Source organism: Engraulis encrasicolus, chromosome 6 (genome assembly GCF_034702125.1).
Source record: "Engraulis encrasicolus isolate BLACKSEA-1 chromosome 6, IST_EnEncr_1.0, whole genome shotgun sequence".
NCBI classification, from domain to species: Eukaryota; Metazoa; Chordata; class Actinopteri; order Clupeiformes; family Engraulidae; genus Engraulis; species Engraulis encrasicolus.
In genome coordinates, this window is record NC_085862.1 from 26,504,385 (window position 1) to 26,516,680 (window position 12,296).

The window sequence follows — 12,296 nt, forward strand, 5'->3', positions numbered from 1 at the left end:
AAAAATACTGGAGGGAAACTTGACACTCATCAGCCTTGAAACTGCACATGGTCCATTGTTTGGACATGCCAACATGACCAATATTTCAGCACGAGAAAGCCAAATCAACCCGTCATTAGCTTCAGAAAGAATAAAATTACGTTTTTGAGCGACCGTCTCAACTCTCCTGATCTCAACATCATTGAGCCACTAGGGGAAAACCTCAAATGTGAGGTTCCAGCAAGACACCCAAAGATATTATAGGAAACAACCATTCTGCCAGGAAGAATGTGCTGTTTTGTCATCTGAGAAAATTAAGAGCCTTATCCACAACTGCCACAAAAGATTTAGAGCGGTCCTTGATGTTAAACAGGGCCATATTCAGCATCAAAAACTAGGGTATGTAAACTTTTGAACAGGGTCATTTGGGTAGTTTGGGTTGTGATCATGCTTTTGAAAGAGTAAACACAGAATATTGCTAATAAATATCTTAAGCCAGTCACTAGCAATGAGTGAAAAAAAAGGTTTTGTGTAATCCTTCATATTTTGTGAGAAATCGCCAAGAAAGCGTATATTCTGCTGGGGTATGTAAACATATGAGCACCACTGTATGTGTGTGTGTGTGTGTGTGTGTGTGTGTGTGTTTAAGTGTGTGTGTGTGTGTGTGTGTGTGTGTGTGTGTGTGTGTGTGTGTGTGTGTGTGTGTGTGTGTGTGTGTGTGTGTGTGTGTGTGTGTGTGTGTGTGTGCGTGTGTGCATGCGTGCATGTGTGTGTGCTTGTTTGTGTGTGTGCGTGTGCTTGTGTGTGTGCGTGTGTATGTACAGTGGTGCTCATATGTTTACATACCCCAGCAGAATATACGCTTTCTCTGTGATTTCTCACAAAATATGAAGGATTACACAAAACCCTTTTTTTCACTCATTGCTAGTGACTGACTGAAGATATTTATTAGCAATTTTCTGTGTTTATTCTCTCAAAAGCATGATCACAACCCAAACTACCCAAATGACCCTGTTCAAAAGTTTACATACCCTAGTTTCTGATGCTGAATATGGCCCTGTTTAACACCACGGAACGCTCTAAATGGTTTGTGGTAGTTGTGGATAAGGCTCTTAATGTTGTCGTAATCAGATGACAAAACAGCACATTCTTCCTGGCAGAATGGTTGTTTCCTGTAATATCTTTGGGTGTCTTGCTGGAACCTCACATTTGAGGTTTCCCCTGAGTGGCTCAATGATGTTGAGATCAGGAGAGTGAGATGGTCGCTCAAAAACCTTCATTTCATTCTTTCTGAAGCTAATGACGGGTTGATTTGGCTTTCTGTGTCGAAATATTGGGTCATTTTGGCACTATTGGAATTTCAATTCAGAAATGCAATATGAGGGGTTTGGTTGGAATCAAGCCAATGGGCGAGGGAATCAAGCCATTGCAATGATCATTGCAAGGGAAATTGTTCAGGAGGCATAGGACAACCAAAAAATAACTTCAGGTGAAATATTGGACAACATGAAAAAAATGTTTAAACTGTACAGTAAAGAGGCACTTGAGGAAAGATGGGCTGTTGGGGGTTGCCAGGAGAAAGCCATTACTACAAAAATGCAAACATATTATTTTGCATATGATACACCAAATAGCATAGTGAGAAGCATCAGAATGCCTGTGACAAAGTCATTTGGAAAAATGAGATCAATATGGAACTTTTTTTCAGCCACTATTAACAGTACCATTTGGAGAACAGTCAACGGAGCCTATGATGAAAGTTACACCATCCCTTCTGTGAAACATGGTCATGGACCACTGATGTCATGGGGACATTTGAGTTACTTTTGGTCCATACTCACAGAATGATGAATACATTGCCCTGTGAAAAATACTGGAGGAAACTTGACACTCATCAGCCTTGAAACTGCACATGGTCCATTGTTTGGACATGCCAACATGACAATATTTCAGCACAGAAAGCCAAATCAACCCGTCATTAGCTTCAGAAAGAATAAAATTACGTTTTTGAGCGACCGTCTCACTCTCCTGATCTCAACATCATTGAGCCACTCAGGGGAAACCTCAAATGTGAGGTTCCAGCAAGACACCCAAAGATATTATAGGAAACAACCATTCTGCCAGGAAGAATGTGCTGTTTTGTCATCTGAGAACATTAAGAGCCTTATCCACAACTACCACAAACAATTTAGAGCGGTCCTTGATGTTAAACAGGGCCATATTCAGCATCAGAAACTAGGGTATGTAAACTTTTGAACAGGGTCATTTGGGTAGTTTGGGTTGTGATTATGCTTTTGAAAGAGTAAACACAGAATATTGCTAATAAATATCTTAAGCCAGTCACTAGCAATGAGTGAAAAAAAAGGTTTTGTGTAATCCTTCATATTTTGTGAGAAATCGCCAAGAAAGCGTATATTCTGCTGGGGTATGTAAACATATGAGCACCACTGTATGTGTGTGTGTGTGTGTGTGTGTGTGTGTTTAAGTGTGTGTGTGTGTGTGTGTGTGTGTGTGTGTGTGTGTGTGTGTGTGTGTGTGTGTGTGTGTGTGTGTGTGTGTGTGTGTGTGTGTGTGTGTGTGTGTGTGTGTGTGTGTGTGTGTGTGTGTGTGTGTGTGTGGGGGTGGGTGTGTGGGTGTGTGGGTGTGTGTGTGGGTGTGTGCGTAGAGGTCCTGCACAGCCTCAGGAGTGTCAGGAGATTGTTTTTCACACACAGACAAAAAGAAGAACGTTTAGGAGACAATGATGGCTAGACTTGGGGGACATGAAACAACCCTAGCACAGAGATACAGGGGTCATAACCTTGGTCTGCTTCCTGTAAGATACTAGTCAGGTCACGCCCTCCTAGTGACGCAACACTTTCTGTGTTGTTTCTAGTCAGGCCAAGAGCAATGCAATGTTGTTTCTGATCTCCCCCGAAAAATCATTTCACCCACTTTGTCTGACACCAGTCGAACAGTAGCAAACCTAGCGAGGCGGGTCAACTGCCGTTTGGGAAACATTAATTGTTATGCTCTTGGTCAGACCAAGTCTTGAAGAGATTTGAAAGTCAATTATAATCAGGCTAGTAAGATACTACAGGAGAAAACTACAGTCAGTGACCGACATGAGTGAGGCATAAAAACTCTTCTCTCTCTTTCAAAAGGCTAATAATTTGAACAAATGAATACAAGAAAAGGAGAGAGTGCGAAGAAGAAGAAGAAGAAGAAGAAGAAGAAGAAGAAGAAGAAGAAGAAGAAGAAGAAGAAGAAGAAGAAGAAGAAGAAAAAGAAGAAGAAGAAGAAGAAGAAGAGGAAGAAGAAGAAGAAGAAGAAGAAGAAGACAAAGAACAACAAGGAGAAGGGGAAGGAGAAAAAGAAGAAGAAGAAGAAGAAGAAGAAGAAGAAGAAGAAGAAGTGGGAGAAGTAAATGTAGTAGTAGTTGAAGAAACAGAAGAAGCAGACTGAGAAATCATCACGTGGCTTTCACAACTGGCGTGATATTTGCAGTACTGCGATAGAAAGTTGACACATCACATACCAACAGCGCAAACTCAAATACAGACACCTCAAAAAATTAATCTTTTCTACTCAAAAACAAAAAAGGAGTGCCCAGTGTGTGACAATATGTGGTTGATGAAAGTAGAAAACTGAAGAGAAAGAAAATATTATGGCTTACAGAGGAGATGATAAAAATTGGGTCTGACTGGCTACGTAAATAAAACTTCAGTCTTCAGTCTCTGGTGCTGTTTCCACATGGCCAGATATTTTTAAATGTGGATTTTTTTTTCTCCTGTTAAGGTGTAAAGTAGAATGTGACATGTGGATAAAAATAAATATTCCATTGTAACAGGTGTGTTTTAGCCCACTAAATGGGATATTTTTAAAGCTGGATTTTTGATATGTGGATTTTAAAACTCTGTTAACGTGGAAATGGAAGGCCAAATCCAATGCGCTTTCAAAAATATCAGGCTACGTGGAAACAGCAGCTCAGTATACCAGTCAGTAACTCAGCTTTCAAATGGGACGAGTGCCCATTTAGCCATTAACTGATGTTGTAATACACACTTTTCTATTGAACTCTAAGCACACCCAGCCTTTTGTTCTTCAAATACAAAATAAGGAAGTCTAGCAACATTGCTGACAATCAAGTTTCTACAACTGTGTGTGTGTGTGTGTGTGTGTGTGTGTGTGTGTGTGTGTGTGTGTGTGTGTGTGTGTGTGTGTGTGTGTGTGTGTGTGTGTGTGTGTGTGTGTGTGTGTGTGTGTGTGTCTGCGTGTGTGTGTGTGTCTGCGCGTGTGTGTCTGCGTGCACGTGTGTGTGTGTGTGTGCACTCCTCCTAATCCTGTGCTAATGGATTGTACTGTATGTTATGATTATGTCCTGTGTGCGTGTGTGTGTGTGTGTGTGTGTGTGTGTGCGTGCGTGCGTGCATGCGTGCATGCATGCGTGTGTGTGCTTTCCTCAGCCATGCTGTAGCAGACTCCTCTGTACTTGATGATGTAGTCGCAGTGTGTATGTACAGTATGTGTGCATGCCTGCGTGGGTGCGTGGGTGCGTGCGTGCGTATGTACGTGCGTATGTACGTGCGTGCGTACATATGTACGTACGTATGTGCGCGTGCGTGTGCGCGCGTGTGCGTGCGTGTGTGTGTGCGTCTGTGCGTTCCTCACCCATGTTGTAGCAGACTCCTCTGTACTTGACGATGTAGTCACAGTGTGTATGTATGTGTGTGCGTGTGTGCGTGCGTGCGTGCGTGCGTGCGTGCGTGCGTGTGTGTGTGCGTCCGTGCGTTCCTCACCCATGCTGTAGCAGACTCCTCTGTACTTGACGATGTAGTCGCAGTGCAGTGAGCTGATGGTCTGGATCTCCCGGTGGAAGTCGGCCATGTTGGATTGCTTACTGGGCTGCAGCCGCTTGACGGCCACCAGCTCGCCCGTCTCATCACCCAGCGGGTCGTAGCGACACAGCTCCACGCTGCCAAAGTTACCCTGGACGCACGGACAGACACACACGCATGCACGCACACGGGCACGCACGCACGTGCACACATACACACACAAACACAGATGCACACGAACATACACGGACGCACACACAAAAACACACACACACAAAACATACACACGCACATAGTTATGACTTCAGTGTATCAGTATATCAGTCTAAGTCACTGTGGTTATGGTTTTCTGATGAATTTGTTGACGCCCATTCAGTATATTTACACACACACACACACACACACACACACACACACACACACACACACACACACACACACACACACACACACACACACACACACACACACACACACACACACACACACACACACACACACACACACACACACACACACACACGTGTGGTCTGCAGAAGGATGAGCACTAACACGGAACTAACCACTGAAACCGCTGTCCTATTGTCACTCAAAACTGCCAGAATGTCACTGAACACACACATGTACACACAAAACAGTTAAGTTGTAAACAACTGGACTTCTATATGCTGACTTCTGTATGCTTCTATATGGACAGTCATACAGTACAAAATAAATAAACGCTTGACTTACATGTCGTGGATAAATTGGAATTTCCACAGACAGGCAACACCCAATTCCATAGATAAACGGCTATGGTCTGGCGCAATAAATTATCTAATCTACGTCAATAACCACCGCCGCCCCTTCCCCATACACACCAAGGTTGTTTTGCTGAAACAGACAGATCTGCTGAGAGCTAGGTTGTTAGTGTTGTGTCGTCTGTGAACAAATCGATTCTTTTGAAAGGCTCCCAGATGTGACTGATGGAAACCGAATCACAATTGGGAGCCAACTTTTCCTCTTTTTTTCCCCATTCGTTTTAAGCATGTGACCCTCACTTGAGTAAAAAAAAAAACACACAACTGTCTGCCTCAGAGAGTGGTAGAAATGGTCTAGGTTAGGAGGACGACAATCAGTTGTTGTTTGGACAAAATGACCTAGAGGTGGAGATATCTTCTCAATACTGAATAAATACTTTAAAACTGTTCAAAAGACTCAGTTTTTGGCAAGGCTCTTCAAAAGGAACAAGCCACTATGATCCGGATCCTGTCAAAGAGCCATACATCCCATCTCTACAGGTCATGCCCCTCTTTGCAACTGCACTTGTTGTTCTGTAAATTTCCTGTGCACTTTGTATTTGCTTGTGATGCTGGCTTGATTATGTCCTCTTTTGAAAGTCGCTTTGCCAAAGCGTCTGCCAAATGCAATGTAATGTAATGTAATGTAATGTCTTTTTTTAAATCTTGCAGCAGGAATTCTGAAGTGTTGCCAGTTGCCACACAAACAAACGTAATTTTGCCCCCTGCTGGTAAAATCCTGCAGTTACACTCCCTGCTCACAGCACTGTTTTCCATGACAGCTGCATCCTGTAGGGCACATGTCACTATACCATCTTTTTCCTCTTCATTCCCACTTCCTCATTCCTCTCTTTCCTTTCTCTTTTCCTGAATCAGCTCGGCTTACACGCTGAAATCACTTGTCTTTATCCTCAGACCGTTGTTTTGGCTTTCAGCCTTTTGGAGCAATCTGTATAGCCTATGCATTTTGTTATTGAAAGAACATGTTGCTCCTCACTGATGAAGATTATTAGGGTAGACTTGACACTAACGCTGGTATCAGGTGTCTGGTACTTGCTGCTCGCAGCCAGTTCAGATAATAGACAATGAATGTGACCTTGGCGAATTTTTTAAACATAAAGCTGTAATCTTATCTGCTTGGCATTGGTAAGCATCCAAAATTGAAGAACGGAGGCCTGAACAAAGTGTTCCTTTGATCTATAGATATCATTGATATTAGGATACTGTAACAAACAAAGATAAGGTAACTAAAGATAAGATATCAATCTTCCAATGGATTGTTGTTTGTCGATGATTTTGAAGTGAATTACATTGCGTTTTGTAGATACTTTTACACACAACTTACAAAAAAGGACATGGGCGTCACTAGGTTTGATGATGGGGGGTGGGTGGCTTAGACCCAGGACCATTGTGGAGAATGTGCGGAAAAAATGTCACCACACCAACACAGGCTTTGTCAATTGATTAATTATTTGACAAACATTTAGATTCTGTTATCTGATCATGTGGTTTTTTTTTTACCTTGCCTGTGCGAACCTGATGACGCACAGAGGCGAAACACATTGTTAGCCTTTTAACCCCTTAGCGCAGAGTCAATTCTGTCACCAAAATTGTAATGGCTATGTCTTAATCTGTTACTTAAGGCTCTCTGTACTGTCATAGCAATGTTGTTATGATGTAGTTGAGTATTATTCACCAATTAGTGAATAGGCCCGCTGGCGAGCCCATCTACAGTAAGAGGCTACAGACTTGAAGGACAAGATCCAGAATTTATTGCCAGGGCCGCCACAAGGCATAAGCAGAGTAAGCAGAGTGCTTAGGGCCTCAACCACTTTGCCCCTAAAATTGGGGCCTCCTAATTTGAGACTTAAGTATTATAAAGTTTTTAAAAGTATTATTATTAGTAGTAGTAGTAGTAGTAAGTATTATTATTATTATTATTATTATTATTATTATTATTATTATTATTATTATTATTATTATTATTATTATTTACTGGGCCTCCAGACCAGTTATGTTAGGGCCTCCAAGACCTTAGCAGTGGCCCTATGTATTACATTAGTCACAGGCATCCATAAATATCTACGCCTCTGGCATTAATCAAGCTCTCCTGCCCCCTACAGGCTTCGGCAGGACATAGCTGCTCAGCAATCACCACACCTTTGGCTCACCTTTCCCAGTGCTGAGACGTAGCGCAGGTGCCTCTCCTCGTACACCGTCTGCTCTTTGGGGTACACCTGCAGGTTCAGATCCTTCCAGAAGGTGTCGCTGTTGTTTGCAGTGCCAGCTGCATGGAGAATCTCATAGTCTGCAAAGTACAGGCAAAAGCAAAGTTGGGATGAGCAGGGAAGCTGACAGGGTGGGACAACGGGGTCAGATTTTCCGGGCCCAGGGAAAGGGGGTCCCAGAATTTAGTCTTCATTACATTGTATGTATTGTTTGGGGGGTCTCTTTCTGATCAGTTTGTCCTGGGCCTGGCCAAAGCTGTCAACGGCCCTGGGGATGAGACTGATGCAGTCATTGAAAATGTAGCCTACAAATCAGTATTGCATAAAATATGAACAACACCAAAGAATGAAAAAATAGAATTAACTGTAAATAGGACACATGGCAGTGAATGAAGAGTATGTATGTCACAGATACTATAAAACTGAAAAGAGAACTAAGAATGAGACCAAATTTAATATGAGTTTCCTGGAGTGTGGATGTGTTAGGGTTGGTCCAAAAACTGTGACACGGTCTTCATAGTGTATGTGTGTTGGACAACTGTGATAGTGGTTTCGCTGCAAGCAAATGTCGCGAAAGTGTGAATATTAGGGTTACTACAAATAAAAGAAAAACAGGAAGACGGATAGGGGCCTTCTCTGTGTGTGAATGTAATATAGCACAGATGTGTGTGTCAGAGCTAACCTGAAGGTTGAATGTGCATGTGCGTGTGTGTGTGTGCGTGTGTGTGTGTGTGTGTGTGTGTGTGTGTGTGTGTGTGTGTGTGTGTGTGTGTGTGTGTGTGTGTGTGTGTGTGTGTGTGTGTGTGTGTAAATATACTGAATGGGCGTCAACAAATTCATCAGAAAACCATGACCACAGTGACTCAGACTGTGTGTGTGTGTGTGTGTGTGTGTGTGTGTGTGTGTGTGTGTGTGTGTGTGTGTGTGTGTGTGTGTGTGTGTGTGTGGGTTTGTGTGCGTGTGTGTCTGTGTGCGTTTGTGCGTGAGCATGCACAAGTGTGTGTGTGTGTCTGGTGTGTGTGTGTGTCTGGTGTGTGTATGTATGTGTGTGTGTGTGTGTGTGTGTGTGTGTGTGTGTGTGTGTGTGTGTGTGTGTGCACATGTGTGTGTGTGTGTGCACATGTGTGTGTGTGTGTGCACATGTGTGTGTGTGTGTGTGTGTGTGTGCACGTGTGTGTGCACATGTGTGTGTGTGTGTGTGTGTGTGTGTGTGTGACCTGAGGTGATGAGTCCGTTGAGGTGTCATATGATGCTCCTGCTGTGTGTGTGTGTGTGTGTGTGTGTGTGTGTGTGTGTGTGTGTGTGTGTGTGTGTGTGTGTGTGTGTGTGTGTGTGTGTGTGTGTGTGTGTGTGTGTGTGTGTGTGTGTGTGCGCAGTGCACATGTGTGTGTGTGTGTGACCTGAGGTGATGAGTCCGTTGAGGTGTCGGATGATGCTCCTGCTGTGTGTGTGTGTGTGTGTGTGTGTGTGTGTGTGTGTGTGTGTGTGTGTGTGTGTGTGTGTGTGTGTGTGTGTGTGTGTGTGTGTGTGTGTGTGTGTGTGTGTGTGTGTGTGTGTGTGTGTTTTCACCTGAGGTGATGAGTCCGTTGAGGTGTCGTATGATGCTCCTGCTGGAGGGCCTGAGGGTCGACTGGTAGTTCATGCACTGGCTGATGAGCTCCGCCAGCTCCGTCCACTCTGGAGACGGCAGCGCATGGCAGCTCTCATAGAACTGCAGCTTCTGAAAGCGGTGTTGAGAAGGCACGCATAGTCAGGTATCCATCATCTCATTTATAAAAAACATTACAAATAATAGTAAGAGTAATATATACAGTATATTGTATATACAGTAAAGTGGGGAGGGTAACACATGACAGCTCTCATAGAACTGCAGCTTCTGAAAGCAGTGTTGAGGACAATAGTAGTAGTCAGCTATTCATCATGTTATTTTTTTTACTTTTAAATTTTTATATTGTGTTTTATTGTTTTGAGGTGTTTTCAACTTTTTATTTAGACAGGACCGTGAAGACTGGGACAGGAAGCAATTGGGAGAGAGAGACCGGGGAGGATCGGATCGGGAAATGACCTTGTGTCTGGAATTAAAACAATGTTAAAGGCTACACCCACCCGACCCCCCCCCCCCCCCACACACACACACACACACGGAGTACAGTACCTGTTGTGGATGTAGACCTTGTAAGGGTACTTTCCCGCCGCTGAAGATCTCCCAGAGTGTCACCCCGAAGCTCCACTTGTCACTCTCCAACTCCAGACCCTCACACTCCCCCAGCACCTCCGGAGCCACCCACGGGATCTTATCCAGCTTTTCTACACAGGTTTAATTCATGCGCGCACACACACACACACACACACACACACACACACACACACACACACACACACACACACACACACACACACACACACACACACACACACACACGCACGCATGCAGACATGCAGATACACACACACACACACACACACACACACACACACACACACACACACACACACACACACACACACACACACACACACACACACACACACACACACACACGTGGTCAGTGAGACTGAAATTGTTACTCGCCATAGCCAAGTTTTACCAGCATTTGGCTGGTTGGGAGGTACCAATGTCAAGCCCTGACACACTCTCACACTCTCTCACACACACACACACACACACACACACACACACACACACACACACACACACACACACACACACACACACACACACACACACACACACACACACACACACACACACACACACACACACACCACAAACAGTAATTCTCTCACCATCTCCGGCCAGCATGGTTATGCTGACTCCCGGGTCGCTGAGTTTGATGAAAGGAGAGGGCTCCCCTCGGGCCAGCAGGACGTTCTTGGAGCAGATGTTACCATGCACAATGTCCTTCTCCTCCTGCACACAGCACATTGCAAAAATGGAGTGCAACCCCATGACCTTGAGGGAGGTTTGCACTCTCTGAGTGCTTCAGGTTAGTGTATTACTACTACCACTATGCCGCCCTCCGCCGGGCGGACTGGCAAGTACCAGGTTGGAGGCGTACCGATTTGCTCTCTGGTTGTCCAACCGTGTGTGAGCGTGAATCTGTGCATCTATGTTTCTGTCCACCACAGATATTTTGTTTGCACTATAACTTTTAAACGATGTTTACCAAATCTTGTGTGCTAATGTGGTTAATATTGAAAGAAAGACAGAAAGAAAGAAAGAAAGAAAGAAAGAAAGAAAGAAAGAAAGAAATTAAGAAAGAAAGAAAGAAAGAAAGAAAGAAAGAAAGAAAGAAAGAAAGACAATATAGGCTAAGTGAAGTGGAAGCGTGAAAGTGAAAGCCTGAAAGTGAAAGCCCATTGGGAAACTCCAACTCCCATTGTCATTGTGACACAGCACTCCACAGCACACAAGTGAACACTGCACACTGCACACAACGAAATTGCAATCGAACCGGCAACCTTTGGGCCACCATAACCGCTGACCCATGGCTGCCCTATAGTACATACGTATAAACAAAAACATGTCAAATTCATGTTTACATGGCCAAGAACAGACTAGGACTGCAGGTTTACTGTAAGTGACTCCATGCCAGAATAAAAAGAATGGTAACCAAATTGCACGTGTGTTGCTAGGTGGGTGTCGCACACCATTTCCCAATGTGAAGTGTTCTAACCTTGGTAGTGCGTGAAACGCCCAGTAATTGGATACTCTTTGGTGAAATCCACAGAGTATCCAATCGCTAGGTGTTTCACGACTACCAAGGCCAGAACACTTGACATTGGGAAATGGTCTCAGTCTCAGTCTCACCAGGAAGTTGAGAGCACATGCCAGCTGCTTGGCCACCTCCAGCTTCCAGCTGACGGAGAGGGAGGGAGTCCGCCTCAAGTACAGGTCCAGAGCACCACACTTCACAAACTCCTGAACCATGATGTCTACAGTACAGGGGAGACAAAGGAGAACAGGACAGAAACATTTAGGCTGGTTAAACTGTTTTTATTTAAGTCGACCTTGATATATTCAGCTTCTATTCAGTCAGAAAAGAAAGATCAAGATTTAACGTGTTGTTAAATGTCGAGCAAATGTAGAATTAATTGATTGAATATACAATATGAAATATTAAGTGTAAATATAAAATATGTAAATATAAATACTATTGGTAACGTGTACCACCGTATTGGTGTAATGTCAGTCTTGATTCAAAGGTCATTAGATTGTGTAGATTACATTAGTTTCAATCTATATAAAGACTATACTATACAACATAACAAAACATCTCAGAAGATCAAATAGCAGAAATATGATATGTGCAGATTACATGCAGGAACATACACAGAGTAATAAATGCAGGTAGGGGTGGGTGGCCATTAATCAATTAATTAGGATTAATTCATTTCCTCATAGTTCAAAGTCAAAGTCAAAGTTAACTTTATTATCCCAGATGGGAAATTTAAATGGTCAAGGTGCGTATAAGTACAGTAGGCCTACAGAC

The 12,296-nt window shown here is 43.6% G+C and overlaps 1 protein-coding gene across 1 annotated transcript in view; it reads right to left on the reverse strand.

The window, feature by feature from the left end:
* Nucleotides 1-12,296, reverse strand: part of jak3 (Janus kinase 3 (a protein tyrosine kinase, leukocyte)) — a 42,441-nt gene that overhangs the window by 14,025 nt on the left and 16,120 nt on the right. The window contains exons 14-19 of the mRNA XM_063201073.1: nt 11,615-11,739; nt 10,591-10,714; nt 9,959-10,110; nt 9,373-9,523; nt 7,747-7,883; nt 4,758-4,947 (exon numbers count right to left, since the gene is read on the reverse strand). Coding sequence (XP_063057143.1) covers nt 4,758-4,947; nt 7,747-7,883; nt 9,373-9,523; nt 9,959-10,110; nt 10,591-10,714; nt 11,615-11,739 — 879 coding nt within the window. The remainder of the gene's footprint in view (nt 1-4,757; nt 4,948-7,746; nt 7,884-9,372; nt 9,524-9,958; nt 10,111-10,590; nt 10,715-11,614; nt 11,740-12,296) is intronic.